Source organism: Ctenopharyngodon idella, chromosome 23, assembly GCF_019924925.1.
Source record: "Ctenopharyngodon idella isolate HZGC_01 chromosome 23, HZGC01, whole genome shotgun sequence".
NCBI classification, from domain to species: Eukaryota; Metazoa; Chordata; class Actinopteri; order Cypriniformes; family Xenocyprididae; genus Ctenopharyngodon; species Ctenopharyngodon idella.
The window spans coordinates 1,417,142-1,435,554 of record NC_067242.1 but is presented as its reverse complement, the minus strand read 5'-3'; the positions used below and the strand labels follow the sequence as shown (position 1 = coordinate 1,435,554).

Here is an 18,413-nt window from a genome sequence, read left to right as displayed (position 1 = left end):
CTACTTCAGGGCCTGAAACTTACCAGGGAGTTTCCATTGTCTACAAGAAAGTGGGTGAAACTGCTCTAGAGCAGTGGTTTTGAATCCTCATCTTGCACATCTCTCTTATCTGAAAGCTCTCACCTAATGAGCTGATGACCTGAATAAGGTGTTAAAGGGATAGTTCACCCAAAAACCCATTGCTTCACTTCAGAAGGCCTTTATTAACCCCCTTGAGCTGTATGGATTATATTTATGATGGATGGATGCATTTTTTTTTTTTTTTGCTTCAAAATGTGCCCCCCAAATTCATGCTTCTGGAGCGGCTATACTGCAGAGTTTAGCTCCAGACCTAATTAAACACAAATGATCCAGGTAATCAAGATCTTTAGAAGTGCTAGAAAGTTCCCAGCAGGTGTCTTGGAGCAAAGCTCTGCAGGGTGTTGGCCCTTCAGGAGCAGGATTGGGGCCGAGAACTCCATCTTGAACCATTTTAGTGGAAAAGGGGTGATCTGTAGAATATTATGGCTTAAAGCAGAGGTCTCCAAACTCTGTCCTGAAGGGCCGCTGTCCTGCAAAGTTTAGCTCCAACCCCAATTAAACACACCTGAACCAGCTGATCAAGGTCTCACTTGGCATACAAGAAACTTTCAAGCAGGTGTGTTGGAGCTGATTGGAGCTAAACTTTTTAGGTCAGCGGCCCTCCAGGACCTCTGCCTTAAAGTCAGCTTACCAATGACCCAATAACTTTTATTGCTTCTAGGAATGGAGGAACCTGAAGCAGAAAAGAGACGAGAACTACCAGAAGATTATGTGCTGTCTAGTGCACCGTTACCTGACCTCCACAAGGCAGAAGATGCAGAGCACGGATCAGGCCACGGTAGAGAACCTCAACGATCTGCGGCAAGACCTATCTAAGTTCCGCAATGAAATGAGGGACCTTTTGGGCTTCCGCACTTCCAAATATGCCATGTTCTACCCCAGAAGCTAAGCCATGACCATTTAGTAAAAGTTACCCAGCATGCTCAGCAATGCTCTTCTTCTTCTCTTTTTCTTTGGAAGATGTAAGGTGACAAAAAAAAGTCCTGGGACTCTACTGGAATTCTCTTAAGCTCTGTTTATTCTACACCAAAGTCTCCAGAACCATAACTTATGTAATATTCTTGCATCCTACTTGTTTTCTAAAAGTGTCATTCTTTTCAAATAAATAACATTTATTATAAAGAAATGTTTTATATCGAACTTGCTTAAGTTCTTGTTCTTATTGCTGCTTTTCCAGTGTTTAAACATTATGTATTTTAAGACTAATTCACATTTAACATATTGTCGACCAGAGTTCTTCAATCCTACTCTTGAGGACCCACAGTGTTTCTGAAATCGCATACTGAGTAGGTACTACATTGAGTAGAGTGTTGTTGCCATGCCGTCATTTTACGCCGGACTGCTTGCACAATAGATTAACATGACGGCACATGCTAGTTGATGAGTTGAATCAACTCCACAGTAACTACATAAATTTATCCACTAACTTTTCAGAAACGTCCAGTTTCATTCTAAAAGTTGTAACTTCTTCCTGAGTCTCTCCATCAGTGTCAACTCCGGTTTGAACAATGTAAGTCTGAACACCGTTACTGACAATCCTCATTTTGGCTGCGTGAGATTCTCCAGTTTTGTTGTTGTTGAGCGACCGAAGCGTGAGCTGTTAAAGCTCCGCCCTCTTCTGGAAAGGGGGCCGGGAGCAGCAGCTCATTTGCATTTAAAGGGACACACACAAAAACGTTGTGTGTTTGCGCACACCCAAATAGGGGCAAATTTGACAAGCTAAGCTGTATTGATAAACTTTTCTTTTCTAGCTAATTGGCAGCAAAGCAGGTCATTCACATACATAGCAACACCTGTTCAGTATTCATTACTGGGACTTGTTACTCATTTCACAGTAACAGTCTACTACTCTAATGATCAGAGAGAGTATGTAAAATGGTCACAGCTGTTTCTGCGGCAAGAAATCTAACTTTATAAGTGGAGACAAATAAAATGCTGCACAATTGTAGAATATGGCCCTTTTAATAGTTTACTAAGGAGTTAAACGTTAGAATAGTGCCCTTCACAGTCAAGCACTCTGAGCCCTAAGGCAATTTCAGAAACAGATGTCCTGACATGACATGAATATTTTCAACTCTGAAAACTTGCTTGAAATCAATTGAAATCTGATTCTGGAAAAGATTATTATGCAATAAAAATACAAATAAACAAATACTAAATAAAAACATGAAGACAATATCCGAGACTTTAACTGATAATGAACTTTATTTTTCCTCTCATAAAACAAATAATTTATAATTTAACATTCACCTCTAGGAATCTGTTTCTATGAAAATATTTCAATATCATCCAGCATTTCAAAAACAGCAAGTTTATTTCCTTTTAGCTCCTCTAACGTTGCTATCGGATCAAAAATCTACAAATATCTTGTAAACTGTCCCGTTCAAAACACCATAATCTTGATTTTTACATTCCGGTTTTCTTCACCTGTCATATCGTACTACTTTTGCTCTTGCTGATGGTCATCACAACAGTAAGAAGAGAAGTAGGAACCAAGAGAGCCCAACCAGGTGTTGTGCCACGTGCTTTAACAGTCCTCGGCCTCCTCTGGAGAGGGCGGTGAAGGAAGTTGGGACATGCAGGGCAAATATGAAGACATAACACATCCATGTGTGGATTTCAAGACTAAAGATTGTCCATTAGGGCTTAGCAACGTTTGTTCTTCAGCATGTTAAAGGCCCTCTGGTTCTTGGCCTTGAAAGCCATGATGAAATGATGGGGGGCGATCATTCCACGACCCTCCTCATCTGCATGGCCCATGAAGATGTAGTTCAAACCTAGCGACACCACACAGAAAAAACCTGAATGCAGTGACGGAACGGCAGAGACATTCAGGAAGGGCTTTGGATCAGCTTTTCTCTGGGGCCTCACTTGCAATATCCACTCCATATGTTTATATATCGTATAAACATATGACAGTAAGATTTCGTCATAAAAAAAAAAAGACATTTTGACAGTGAGTTTGGCTGTTAACTTCAACGTCATTAAGCTGTTTAATGGGGTGCTCGACAGTTTTTAAGATCATACTTTTATTTTTAGGCTATATATTTTTAACAAGTTTCATAACCAAAGTAGAACCAGCAACCTTTTGATTTGCAAACATTTGTGGAACGTTCACCTTTTTTAAATCTTACAAACAAATAAAGCTCACAGTTGAGTTAGTTCAATAGCAAACCTGTTGGAAGTTATTTCAATTTGTGGTAACTGACATCATGCAACAGCTGCTGTTCCCAGAAATAAAGTGGAAAATAACCTGAAATATTCCTTTATTTTTATACACTGAGAAGCAAACAAGCATTACTAACAGGAACACAACTACTTATTCAATATGAGAGGTTAAAATAATGTGTTTTAGCAGATATCTGTGACAGATGAAACTGTCTAGCACATTAAACCCAAAGTATACTTCACTTTTTACGTGTTGTGTACAGTGCGTGTGATGTGAATTTTGTCATCACCATGGTGCAGTTTTTCTAACTGCACACTAGAGCTGCACGATTAATTGTTAATTCTCAATTCAAACACCCACATGATCTAATTCCTAAATGACAACGAATCACCTGTGTCTATTAAATCTGACAAAATCGATGAGCCAGAGAGAGCAGTTATCATGTACAGTATGAAACAGCTTCACAAACAGTCTTTTCAACCACAGTTTCATTATTCCTGTGTTACAATTTTAAATAGATTGATGCAATTAACATTTTGTCAGATTACATGTTATTTTTTTTTTTAGTTGTCTGTTAAGAATCGTGGGAGAATCGTGATTTCGGTTTAAAAAAAAATAAAACATCATTCTCAATTGATCTAGAATCGTGCAGCTCTACTGCGCACACTGGCTGCATGTGAAATCGCATGCTTCCTTACTCATACCTGCAAACTCCAAAGTGGTGAAAAATGTGACATGTTTACAAAGTAAATAGTAGTAGGGGCGTCCGGGGGCATCCTCCCCCAGGAGAAAATTTTGGTGATTTTAACATGTAAACTAAGCATTCTGGAGCACTCTGACAAGAAAATAAATAGAAAAAACAACATTTGCTTCAAGTAAAAAATTTAAAAAAAAAAAAGAACATTTATTATCACTAGGGCTGGGCATTGACACAAATTTCACAATTAGATTCGATTTTGATTCAGAAGCTTGCGATTTGATTTCAATTTGACCACCTTCAATTCAATATTGATTAATTTGGGGTCTATCAGGTGCAGTACACGGCAAATTTCCTCAAAGAAAAAATATCTCTCTCAACTAATGCTGTAAACTATACAGTGAACCACAGCTGGTACATCATTATAATATCAAAGGTTAAAATTAATTGATTTGTACTTACAAATAAATTACACATAAAGAAGTTTTTATAATAACGTTGTAACAAATTTTTAAAGACATAATTATGTTTCTACTCGTTTTTAATATCGGCCTAAACATTTAAATGGTGGCTGTCATAAAACGGTTTTATACATTCAGTATTGAAGCACATGTTAAGTACAATAAATATGCAATGGCCTATAGTCACAGTGAATATATATCAAAATGCTCCTCTCTAAGTTCATTTTTGTAGCAGACTAACGAGTTTTTTGACATTGAACAGCTTTTCTGAGGTAAATTTTACGGTAAATGTGACATTTTTACAAGCTATTTTATTGGCGCTTTTCCGCAGTTGAAACAATGATTGATCGATTAACGTTATATGTAACAAGATACAGATTTCAGTAAGTTGTACTGTATCTTTCAACATACCTTCGGTATTCATTCATCCTGTATTCAGTCATGTTTATTTCATGTTGTAAAGCAGAAGAGATGATCGGTTCACGTGCGCTCTGCCTCTGTTTGAACTGAAGCGCTACAGCGATGTGTCAATCACACCACAGAGCGGCAAAAAAGATCACAACAGCTCGAGAGACGTCTATGGTCTCACTCCAGTCTATGGGAAAGTAGCCCATTTTCGATTTATTGTGCCTGAAAACTCACCCTGACACCCCCGAGAAAAAAACTCTTCGGATCTACACGATTCACATAAATTATATATTTTGATTCAAAACGCAGAATTTCGCCGAAAAGCGACTAGTTTGCAGGTATGCTTACTATATAGTAGGTGAAAAGCATTATGTGACAAAAGAAGTATGTCTGAATTCACAGTACTCATAAAAGAGTAGGCAAAAAGTACCTGGATGACCTACTTCTGGTGAGATTCTGAAATGAGATGGACACTTTACTATCCCATGAAGCCACGGGAAAGGATTTGTGAATGGCGGTGACATGGCGCAACTAACGGCCTAGGTCACATGATTGATCGCCTGAGTAAGCGTACATGTCAAATGGGTTATACTTTGAAATGCTTTGCGTACGCTAGTATACTTTGGGCTTAAGTGTTACTGTTTACAGCAAGCCGAGGCAGGCACTTACCTCGTCTGACGTAGGGGCACTTCTTGCAAAGGATGACAATCTTTGTGCTCATGGTTTTGCCAGCCTGTTGGATAGCAAGGTTACCTTCCTTGTAGACATTGATTATGGAGATGGTGGCGTACATGCTACCTCCTCGCGTTACAGCGGTGATAACGGTTCCAGTGATCACTACAGTGTCAAAAAATAAAAAACACTTTAGAGTCCATCACTGGGGGCTTTTCTTTATTTTGGTATTTTTTAGCAGAGTTGGGGAAAGTTACTTTTAAAAGTGTAACAATATTGTGTTACTTCCTAAAAAAGTAACTAATTGGGTTACTTAGTTACTTTTTATGGAAGATAATGCATTATGTTGCTTTTGTGTGAAAAAAAAGCATAAACACTGTAAATTAAAGATTTACTGTGCACTTTAGTTTGATTAATTGAATAAAAAATTTTGCAGAGTGCCAAGAGTGCCAGTTTTCACATAAGAGTGCCATAATCATTGATGATTGATCATTAATCGCTTTCTGTGTAATTCATTCACAAGAAAAGTTATTGTTTTACATGAGATTTTCTGAGTACTTCATACTTCACCTTGACAAAATGTATTTTTAAACCTAGTGATTTTATAATGTTTAATATTCATTCAAAAGCGAAACTGAGTGAAAAACTATTACAGGAAATGGCTAATATGAGCCAATAAATGCTCCTCTGCCACCATCTGATGGTTATAAATAATGTCTTTTTTATTTTTAAATAAAAGTGTTTTCTATCAAAAGTTGGAGTTCCTACATCTTAAACCGTTAGTAGTTTAGTAGTACTTTAGTAGTTACTTTAAAAAAGTAATCTGATTACATAACTCGTGTTACTTATAATGCATACCCCCAAAACTTCAAATAAACTAAACTCCTCCGGATAGACCAAATAGTACAAGTAGTTTTAAAATGGTAAATTTGGGATATGTTAAATATGACTTAAGCCCATTATTTGAACATGTATTTTCATAAACTGTTTATCCATTTCCGCAGTACATAAAGGGTGTGATTAAACCAATTTGACTTGATGTGCATGTAATTTTCCACCTTCGTTCACTTTCAGGTCTTGTTTCTCTCAATGTGACTCTGGTCTCCACCAACCACAGGATTTCCCCTTATGCAAATCCAAGTAAACAGCAGAAATCATAATGAAATATCTGCTCGCTCCTGGACGTGAACATTGCTGACCTGTTCCAGGGGCAGCGACTGCGTCCAAAGAGCTCGACTGAATCAACACTCCCATTTACCAAGGTTTATCCACAGTCCACTGCAGTCTGTTTACACTAGAGCACTGTATCCCACACACAAATCCACTGTGCTGAGGGCAAAAAATGCTCAAGGAATCTTTTGAAGCACGCTGACACAAACCAGCAGGCCAAAGATAGCATGCATAAAAACATGCACAAGATTATAGACTAAATGTGAACAATCGCTGCTTGTTTCCACTTATTCTGATGCCCCCCACCTACAAGTTCCCATTTCACTTTGCACTTTTGTGTGTGTATTCATGTGTCAGCAAAAAAAAGTTAGTATTAACTGCAGAGTGCTGCTCTTACCAAAGTTGCTGGAACAGTAGTGGCTCTCAGGGGTTCCCTTCCGTTTGCATTTCTGTTGACACAGCGCTGCAGAGTACTTCAAAGCTGGAGAGGAGAGCAGAGATAGCAAAAAAAAAAAATACTTCAAAAAGTTGTTTTACTGTAGTGTGCTGACTCTGAGCCAGCGGAGTTTGTCTTTTAGTGTGTGCGTGCAAAAAGTGAGAAAATGTGGGTTAGGTTCAAGCTCCGGAAATTGGATATTGAAGCCAATATCAAAGAACAAAAGGATGGAAAGCTCCCTGAAATTCCTGTCTGTCGATTACATATTTATTTAAATAATTCAGTTTAGATGAAATAATATGCACCGAATAATATCAGTGCTTATTCTAAAAGCTTGTCTGCTTAGGTTGCCACAGGCAATAAACTTAAGATCTCATGTATTGAATATTTTGGCTATATAGGTCATAATTTCAGCTACCAACAGTATTGTAGCAGTGTTGTACTCTCAGCTCTATTTTACAATATTTAATATAATTTACCATGCATTTCACAGAATTCACACATTTTGGCAAATTTAGGAAATGTTAGGAAATACTATATATACATAGCTCACAAAAGTTTGGGGTCGGTAAGATTTTATAATGTTTTGTGTGTTTATTTGACCAAAAATACAGTGAAATATTATTACAGTGTAAATCAGCTGTTTTCTATGTGAATATATAGTAAAGTGTAATTTATTCCTGTGATCAAAGCTGAATTTTCAGCATCATTACTCCAGTCTTCAGTGTCACATGATCCTTCAGAAATCATTCTAATATGATGATTTGCTGCTCAAGAAACATTTATGATTATTATCAATGTTTAAAACAGTTCTGCTGCTTCATATTTTTAGTGTGCGATGCAACACATGCAAGAAATTTTCCACTTTCATTCATTTTCAGGTCTTGTTTCACAATGTGACTTTGTGTGGCCTTTGTGTGGCCTCATGATTAGATCCATTACACAGAATTCTGCAAATTTTTCCAATAATATCAACTGCACAGTCTCTTAAAGAGGACCTATTATGACCCTTTTACAAGATGTAATATAAGTCTCTGGTGTCCCCAGAATGTGCCAGTGAAGTTTCAGCTCAAAATACCCCACAGATCATTTATTATAGCTTGTCAAATTTGCTCCTATTTGGGTGTGAGCAAAAACACGCCGTTTTTGTGTGTGTCCCTTTAAATGCAAATGAGCTGCTGCTCCCACCCCCTTTCCAGAAGAGGGCGGAGCTTTAACAGCTCGTGCTTCGGTCGCTCAACAACAACAAAGCTGGAGAATCTCACGCAGCCAACATGAGGATTGTCAGTAACGGTGTTCAGCCTTACATTGTTCAAACCGGAGTCGACACTGATGGAGAGACTCAGGAAGAAGTTACAACTTTTAGAATGAAACTGGACGTTTCTGAATGGTTAGTGGATAAATTTATGTTGATTCAACTCATCGACTAGCATGTGCCGTCATGTTAATCTTTTGTGCAAATCCAGTGTTGAATTGACCCTCGTTTGTGAAGCAGTCCGGCGTAAAATGATGGCATGACAACAACACTCTACTACAACAACTCTTCCTCTTCTCTAAAGCAGCCCAACATGGCCTAAATAGTGTTATGTGTTCATCTGTGCAGCCAACGACAGAACAGTTAGCATGCTTTGCCTGAACTTTTGCCATGGTGTTAGAACTGGTACACCGTTGTCACTTACGAAAACAAAATGGCGCCACCATCGGTGGAAACATACAGATTAAGGGGTATTATAATATTATAATAAGATCCCCTTCCTACGTCACAAGGTGAGCGAAATCTGAGCGGCTCATTTTTTCACATGCTTGCAGAGAAAGGCTGACCAAAACAAAGTTATTGGGTTGTCCTGTTTCATGTTTTCTGGGTCGGTAGATGCATTAGGAACCCGATTATAGCACTTAAACATGAAAAAAGTCAGATTTTCATGATATGTCCCCTTTAAATATCCATTTTGTTTCTCCAAGACAGCAAAGACAAATAATGAATGAATATTTTTTTTCTTAGGAATAAAGTAAACCCTCTTATGCAATTTTGCTTCGGAAGTAAATTTTTGTTGAATGTTGCTTTTACTGGAAAATATGACAAAAAATACTGATTAAGAACGATTTTTCCAGCAACATGATCAAATGCACACAGTGTCAGGAGTTTTTCTCTCGCTTGTTTTGTTCCTTCTCTCATTGACAGGCTTGTATTGAGTGATCTTGGCACCATCATTAGTTTACTTTCCACTACATTTTTAGTCCATTCTATCATATCTAATGGACTGAACACGTGTTTGTAACAGATGTACAATATGATTACACGTTGCCTCATATGACTGCAGTTTCATAAGGTGCCAGAATGCTAATTCACTCATTGCACATGTGACTTGCGGAAAATACCAGAATGGCTGGTGACAAATGGCTGCAACTGTTAACATGGTAGCATGTAAATCCAAGTTGGTCTTTTCAAGTAGGGATGTTTAATGAATAGTCATTGACTTTTAAAGAGGACCTATTATGCTTTTTTTACTTTTTCAACTTTCTTTACTGTGTAATGTTGCTGTTTAAGCAGTGTTAAGTCAGTGTTTCTGAACTCTCTGAAACGCCTCCATTGTAGTCTTGAGATTTCTTCACAATATTCCTCATTTAAATAATTCATACGCAGAATAAAGGGGCGGGGCCTGGTTGAGTTAGTTAGTAGTGTGTTGAAACTGGTGGTTATGGTAAGAGGCGGGACATTTCTCAAACACGCTCAAATCGCTTGACCAATGACAACACACTGCTCCAGCCGACCAATCAGAGCACATTGCACTTTTTGGAAGGAGGGGCTTCATAGAAACATAACATTTAAGCATGAATCTAGTCTAGTAGACCTCAAAAACAAAATAAAAACTTTGTAAAAGGGCATAATATGACCTCTTTATCCATAAGACAACCCCTATAATGTATGCTAACATTAAAATCTACATCTAGTATGATTAGGGAGAACTGCCCTCTATACTTACGTATAGGTCTGGTGGTAGTGGGTGGTGCTGTCGTGGTTGGTGGAACGGTTGTGGAGGGAAACTTCTTGGGTCTAAATTTGTAATGACCAATAAAGCCGTCTGCTGTTAAACTGAGATCTGAGAGGAACTGAATGAAGAGCTGATTCCCCTCTGAGAACACGGGCCTAAAGCAGAGAGATACACAGAATGTGAAGCGCAAATAAAGACGTATTGCTAATAGCATCATGTTTATATCTTGAATATATAGAGAAAAGGACTGATGTAATATGTTTGATATGATATATATGATGTGTTGATACATACGCTGGTGGGCTGTCTCCACAATATTTCCCAATTCTTTTAGCGTCGTTGATTTCTCCACCATTAAAAATTGCTACGTAATCGTAACGGCAGTAATTGTCCCTCTCCACATCAAACTTCTCAAATTTTAACTCTATAATCTGTGGAAAGGACAACTGTTTTAGCTATATGCGAAACATACAATCAAGGAATATCTGCATTAATAATGGCATTTCACTTTTAATCAATGGTACTTGTAAAGCTGGGATTTTTTCACCCATTTTATTATCCTTCAGGTGAAAATCGTAAGTCTGATAGTTTATAATTGCTCAGCATATTTTGAGGTATCGTTCATGTTTGTTGTTTTATTTCAGTTCAATAACTGTGTCAATACAATCAATTATGAGATTAGTGTCATTATTCAGCTCAAGTAGGTTCAATGTTGATTCAATTCAGTTCAATAACAGTGTCAATGTTGTAAAGTTAGGGTGTGTTCACACTTGGCAGATTTGGTTTGATTAAAGGGGTCCTTGATTATGATTTCACTTTTTTAACTTTAGTTAGTGTGTAATGTTGCTGTTTGAGTATAAACAACATCTGCAAAGTTACGACGCTCAAAGTTCAATGCAAAGGGAGATATTTTCTTTTACAGAAATCACTTTTTAAGGACTACGACAAACGGCTGGTAGGGACTACAACGAGCTTCTTCCCGGGTTGGTGACATACCCTAAAGTTCAGTAGCCCCGCCCACTGATTTGAGCACAACAAGTAGTAGTAGGTAAATAACAGACATGACACTAACACTGGATCAAGCAACTAAGCGATAAACATGCCTTTGAAGAGTGCAAAATGTTGTGCAGTACCAGGTTGTGGATAAACACAGAAGCTGCATTGGATTTTCAGAGAGCCTGAAATATTGGATCCGAAAGGAATGACGCAAGACTCTTATGTGAGTAAAAAAGTTTTTACTGTGTCACTTTTGCTTTGTTACAGATCGTTTGATATGTATGGATTACGTGTACACGTCTAACCAAAATCAGCAGTGACCAGTGATTTCTGATATGAAATGATTCATGTACAGTCAGATGTTTTTGTCTCAAAATCGATTATTGTCAGTAAATCAAACCAGTGACTAAACGGTCAACTTCTTGTTGTTTCTCTTAGTAGGATGAAAATAATCAGTTATTTAAACTGTGATTAAATTATATATAGAAAGCGATCAAAGAACGCTCCCTTTACAGTCGCTGGAGCTGTCAATCAAACAGCGCGAGTGTTCTGGACTCTCACCAAAACCCCCGTTAGAATCAACGAATCTCTTATTTACATCGTGTTTGCACTATTAGTTAAGATGAAAGTATTGTTATTGTGCAGAAATCAAGTTACAATGACGAGATCACTGCATTCATGCGCTCAACATGTCTATGATCAGTTACATGTTCATCACTGCAACCTTTCATGCCACAATCTAAATATAATGCTATAAACAACACTTTTCACGATTAGTAAACCTTGAGAACTGTAATAGTAAAAACGTACTAAAATTTTAAGAGAATTCCACATGTAATACTTAGCCATTTTTATATGCAAAGATCGCCAATCACAGCAGTGGGCGTTTACACTGAAGTCTCACAGCAGACACGCCCCTTAAAACTGAGCGTTCAAATCGGAGTAGGAAAAATTCCTTTTATTTCTAAATTATGACAATTTTTGATGTAAAAAGCATACTAGTGCACCCCAGGAAACATTATAAAATAATAAAATAATGCAGTTCATGACCCCTTTAAAACAAACTCTGTTAGTGCTGTTCATGTGAATAAGTGTGAATGCTGCCATCCGACACCTGGTGTGCACCAAGCCGCTGAAAAGATGGGTCTCTGTCCACTTCCACACAAACTCTGGTGTGGTTTGACTGATATATGAATGTAACACGGACCAAAGACATCTAAACGAACCAAAAACAGGACGTGATGTCACAAGATGCAACCATAAAAAGGACAGAATGCTCAAAAATATCTGTTTTTTGACGTCTTGTCTTGAGCTATGTTGCCCACAGTTTGGTACAGGTGTCAGAACCGTGTCTGGTCGCATTCTTTATGCTGTATTGACTCCTTTACACATTTTATAAAGCTCTTAGTTCTCAGCTGGTAGAAATATCATCATATGTATGCACATACAACGAATGTGTTTAGCTCAGCACACAGCATAAAGACTTTTTTTTTTTTGTATCTTTAGGTTCGGTCATAAAAATGACAGTGTGAAACAGGACTAAATGCATAATTTTCTTTTTTGGTCTGGACCAAAAGAACCAAGAGAACTGAACTACAAGTGTGAACACACCCTTAGTGTCATTAACCAGATTATTCAGTTCAAATTTTATTCTCATCCAAGAAAAGCGTCAGTGCAGTTTATTTTATTGAATATTAATAGTCTTTTAAGCCATTGATTGTTTTTGTAGCCAAGTTAAGGATAAAAAAAACACTAAAAAACAACTGAAATTGTAATATGCAAATGAATAAATGAGTCCACCTGGTTCTTCGGTGCAACTATATGCCAAGAACACGTGACTCCGGCAGGATAGTCTTTCTCTGGCCAGTTAGGGGTCTTGAAGGTTCCTGATGGCTTCATTAATCTCCCACCACAGTACTGATCCCCTGTAAACATGCATTCAGACAGGCTTTTAGGAAATGTTTCCTCCTTTAAACTCAATGAGAGAAACGCTAAACATAGACCAAGCATCCAGTGTGAGGTCGTTCACCCCTAATTAAAAGGGATGCATGAGATAATTGCACAGCGCCATCATTGGCAGACTCTAAAATGTACTTCCCTACAGTCTTGTCATTACGAGAGAGTTTACAGACTTGTTGGTCCCAGCATGCAGTTCCTACCTTAATCCTTCTACACAGCTACTAATGCTCTTTATCCAGAGCTGTTGCTTCTAGAACTGTATCCCACCGAAAGCAGTGTGCATTGATTTTGGTGCCCATATTAAAAGGTGCTAAGCCTATTTTTGCACCATAAAATATGATTAAAGTGCATTATATAAACCTCTCTGTGTGCGATTTGAAACATGCTTTTTGGATCGCTATGCTATACTCTAAAGATCGAAAGTCACTAGACCTGTCATAAATGTCATATTTCACCCCAAAATCATAAAGAAATAATATTTTGAGTATAAAAGTGAATCAAAAACACTTTCTTCTATCCCAGTTTAATGTGCTAATTCAAATATAAGTATGCCATTTGTAGGTTTACTTTTTGGAAAAGTTTGTTTGAGCATCAGAACCAGCCTGAAACAACAACACTGGGTCAGCCAATGGTGTGAGTCTGGGGCGGGGCCATCTGTTTGTCCAACCAATGACAGACGGGGAGTGTTTGGGAAAGCTGTTTGAAAATCTTTCCAATAATGTACACTAATTTTAATGGTACACTATGTAACTTTTTTGTTCAAAATTTATATAATGAGCGAGTACATGAATCCATCTTCCAAACCGTGTTTTTGTTTTATCCTGAATCACTACGGTACGCCTATAATTAATGTTTATATTCTTATTATTATAGGGGCCATTCAGATGACAACATTTTCAACTAAAAACGTTAAGAAAATTTATGCATTTGGCCTTTCATTTACACAACAACAGTGTTTTGAGGGCCTGAAAATGCTCATTTTTGAAAACGGGTTATAGTCTTCGTGTAAAATTAATCATCATCATCCTGCAAACGTTTGACAGCTTTTGCTCGGAGAGCTTTTGCTGACAAATAAATAGAGTGATTAATCGTGCAGCTCTAACTGCAAGCCTCCGCTGTTACCGACTCACATCATCCATCAACTACTGATGGACAAAAAAACAGAGACACAATCTAAATCATTAACATTCCAGCGGTCTTACTCCAGCCATGCAGACGTCTTGTCACTTATACAGTTACTGCGTGAGCAAGACGGCCTCTGGGGGTCTGACCAATCACTGATTCACTGGAAAAACGTCTGTGAGAAATTCCACATCCTGCCATGAAATACACAGCAATGTTCTCCAGCTTCCAGATCCTCCAGAGAGCTCTAAATCAACTGTCAGACCCCGCAGAGAAAATCCCATTGTTTTTAACTAGTCAAAGTAAAACCAGGTTTTTCTTCCTTTTGTTTCAATCGACAACATCTTCCAGTGATTTACTGAATAAAAACAGTTTATATTGGGGTATTAAATGATTCATTTCTCTTCCCCAGCATTATATTGACCTCTGACTTCTTTAGGAACTGTTAAGATGTTGAATAGCTCTTACCTGCCCATTAAAGTTGACCTTTGCCCTCTTAAACACAATCCATGTGTTCTGTCATCGATTACTCACCCTCATGTCATTCCAAACCCATAAGACTTCTGTTCATCTTCGAAACACAAATGAAGATATCTTTAATGAAATTTGAGAGATTTCTGTCACTCCATTACAGTATATTCACCCAAAACTCTGACGGTTCAAAATGTTCATAAAGTGATTGTAAAATAATTCTAAATAAATCGAGCATTTTTTCTTCTGAAGAGACTTTTAGGCTTTTATTTACATGTTGATCAGCGAACATTCACAGAGCACTCAAATATGATAAACAGAAGCTCAACAGTTACGTTTGAGCTTCCACAAGAACCAATGAGATTCATTCTCGTTTAATGCAGAACTTTTGAGCTTCATCAAGAACCAACGAGGTTCATTCTCATTTAATGCAGAAGGTTTGAGCTTCCAGGAAGAACAAATGAGGTTCATTTTTGTGTTACGCAGCACGTTTGAACTTCCACAAGAACCAGTGAGGTTCATTCTCGTGTTACGCAGCACGTTTGAACTTCATTGAGAACCAATGAGGTTCATTCTCGTGTTACGCAGCAGGTTTGAGCTTCATCAAGAACCAATGAGGTTCATTCCTGTGTTACACAGCAGGTTTGAGCTTCATTGAGAACCAATGAGGTTCATTCTCGTGTTACGCAGCAGGTTTGAGCTTCATTGGGAACCAATGAGGTTCATTCTCGTGTTACACAGCACGTTTGAGCTTCCACAAGAACCAATGAGGTTCATTCTCGTGTTACGCAGCAGGTTTGAACTTCAGCAAGAACCAATGAGATTTGTTCTCACGCGTCAAGGAAGTTGAGCTTCAGTTTACCATGTTTGAGTGCTCTATGAATGTTCGCTGATCAAAGTTTACATGTGAACAAAAGCCTAAATTAAATCTGTTCATCATATAAAGTGATTGCGTCTCTTCAGAAGACTTAAACCGCTCAATTCATATGAATTTCTTTTATGATCTATGAACGTTTTCAACCATTAGAGTTTTGGGTGAATGGACTTTCAATGGAGGGACAGAAGTCTCTCATGTTTAATTAAAAATATCTTAATTTGTGTTTCAGAATTCTTATGGGTTTGGAATGACATGAGGGTGAGTAATGGATGACAGAATTTTTATTTTGTGGTGAACTAGCCCTATAAAACATCTAATAAACTCCTCTGGCTCACTGAGTTGAACAGAGCAAAACATCTTATTAACTGCTAAATTTATGGTACATTTTTATGATGTTCTTACCCCGTTCATTAGGGTTGGCAGCAGAGTACACAGCCAGGAAACCGCTCCCAGCTGTATTGGCATCAGACACCATCTGTAAGAGCATCTTGTTGCTTGTGGAAACGAGAGCTCCCGGCCTGAACGTCCCACAGAAGCGGCCAAGACGCTGTCCATTGGCATGGCCACTATAAACATCCACATAATCATACCGGCACAGGTTGTCACTCTCTAAGTCGAGAGAACGAAACGAAAGGACGACCACTTTGCCCTCTGGAACCTGCAAGAAGCAGATGTCATATTGAGACCCAACTACAGTGGATCAGAATGCACTTCATCTGACACACAAATTTTACTTTTCAACACTACTTTACACTTGTGATCCGTTTATATTGTACTGACATTTTTTATTCGTTTATGTCATTCTCAGTGCTGCTTCATGAGGGTAGTTCATTAAAGTAACACTTTGAAATAAGCAGCACAATTTAATATAATGTTTTTTAAGATGTAGCCGTCTTATTTACCCTTCGAACTATGCGAGTGCCTGGACGTGGATTTTCTTGCTTTACAAAAGAATCCACTTACCATTTTTTAAGTAACACAAGTTACTTTGTTTTTCCATTTATTAACTAACAGCTCTCCTGTCCCCATGTTGAGAGAAATCTGTAGTAAGGTGCAGAGGAATTTTTTTTATTTATTTTATTTTTATTTTACTGCAGCAACATGGAAATCATTCTCTGCCATAATTAAGATTCTTAAAATAAAGTGGAAAAACCCTCTTAGTCAGACAGGTCACCAACTGAGTCTCTTATATGCAATGATGGCAATGCAATAAAATGTTAGAATGAGTCTGGTGTTGCCACAAGGATGTAATGTGGCCAGCAGCCAAACCAAACACAGATCACAACCACACACTGATTCTTGCCACGACTTTCTACTGCATCATCAGTACAGTACATGCAATGCAGAACTGTATTTAAATACCAGCTAAATTAATTTTTTTTTTATTTCATCCCAAAACACTAAACATACAAACAAAGATTTAAGATTAAAAGTATGAAAAACGGACTTAGAGATTGTCTAAAATACAAACTTTGCACTTACTGAACAATGTGCAACATTGCTAACTTTTAACAGTATGTACTGTATTCAGTGAAGACGTTCTGTAGATAAGTACATTATTTATGTGTGCAGGTGTGTATGAAAACATACAAATGTCCACAAATGCTAGATTTGATAGGGTCTAGTCAAATGTTTTCTGGTACCTGCTATGTAACAAATCCCATGATAAACGTTTTTTTCCTGGTTTCTCTGTTCATGTGTTTTGTATTCTTCTTCGCCATTACATTAACCCACTGATTATTATGGAAGCTTGCAATTGCGGGTTTACATCTAAACACAGAATTGCAAGATATAAACTTGCAATTGAGAACAAAAAAGCCAGAATTGCAAGTTTATATAAACTCACAAATGTGAATTATAAAGTCCGAATTGTGGGATAAACTCCTTATTCTAAAAAAAAAAAGTCAGAATTGTGAACTTGCAATCACTGGGAAAAACTCAGAATTGTGGCAGAAACAAGCTTACATAGATTATTCATAAATATGACGGATAAGCGAAAAAGTCACGTGACTGAAACAGATTGTTCATACTATTTCATGAATACTGCAGTTAGTGTTGTCAAAAGTACCAATTTCAGTATCAAGTCAGTACTGAAATTTAAAAAATGTGACACTTTAAGCGCTGTTGAGCGGATTCGTAAACACCTCTGATTGGCCATTGTGTTCACGCGCTCATCAGATATGTCTGTGATTGGCTATAATGATCAATGCACCAGAGCGTTTGAAAGCACATGGAACTGCCTGAATTTAAAAGCGTTTTGAAAGCGGGAGCGTTTGAAAGCAGGACCGTCCGCTGAGAGACGCTTGCTTTCAAATGCTCCCGTGTGTATGTGTGTAAGCGCTCGGCGAAGAGCATCATTGATGTGTATTTACAACATGTTTTTAAAGTGTTGATCATTGTAGCCAATCACAGACATGTCAGATGAGTGTGTGAACACAATGGCCAATCAGAGGTGATTACGAATCTGCTCAACAGAGCTCACAGCGTCACATTTTTAAAATTTCAGTACTGACTTGGTATCGAAGTGGGTGCTTTTGACAACACTAACTGCATATACAAACAAACTCATTTAAGGTGGGTATGGAAGCTTATTTCTGTCACTAAATAAAAAAATAAAAAAGGTAATTGACTTTTTATCTCACAATTCTGACTTTTTTTTCAGAATTGCGAGTTATAAAGTCAGAATTCTTTTTTCCTCGCAATTGCGAGTTTTTATCACGCAATTCTGACTTTATATCTCACAATTCTGACTTTATAATTCCCAATTCTGACTTTATATCTCACAATTCTGACTTTATAATTCCCAATTCTGACTTTATATCTCACAATTCTGACTTTATAATTCCCAATTCTGACTTTATAATTCCCAATTCTGACTTTATAACTCGTAATTCTGACTTT

The 18,413-nt window shown here is 37.7% G+C and overlaps 2 protein-coding genes across 3 annotated transcripts in view; one reads left to right on the top strand and one right to left on the bottom strand.

The window, feature by feature from the left end:
- Positions 1-1,221, top strand: part of trpc1 (transient receptor potential cation channel, subfamily C, member 1) — a 31,680-nt gene extending 30,459 nt beyond the window's left edge. The window contains exon 13 of the mRNA XM_051881976.1: positions 743-1,221. Coding sequence (XP_051737936.1) covers positions 743-970 — 228 coding nt within the window. The 3' untranslated portion in view covers positions 971-1,221. The remainder of the gene's footprint in view (positions 1-742) is intronic.
- A 1,046-nt stretch (positions 1,222-2,267) lies between these two features.
- pcolce2b (procollagen C-endopeptidase enhancer 2b) overlaps positions 2,268-18,413 on the bottom strand; it is a 32,463-nt gene continuing 16,317 nt past the window's right edge. The window contains exons 3-9 of one of the 2 annotated variants that reach the window (XM_051881978.1): positions 15,915-16,170; positions 12,884-13,008; positions 10,382-10,518; positions 10,079-10,242; positions 7,056-7,139; positions 5,486-5,653; positions 2,268-2,882 (exon numbers count right to left, since the gene is read on the bottom strand). In XM_051881978.1, coding sequence (XP_051737938.1) covers positions 2,728-2,882; positions 5,486-5,653; positions 7,056-7,139; positions 10,079-10,242; positions 10,382-10,518; positions 12,884-13,008; positions 15,915-16,170 — 1,089 coding nt within the window. In that variant the 3' untranslated portion in view covers positions 2,268-2,727. The remainder of the gene's footprint in view (positions 2,883-5,485; positions 5,654-7,055; positions 7,140-10,078; positions 10,243-10,381; positions 10,519-12,883; positions 13,009-15,914; positions 16,171-18,413) is intronic. The other variant, XM_051881979.1, reaches the window with a different exon arrangement.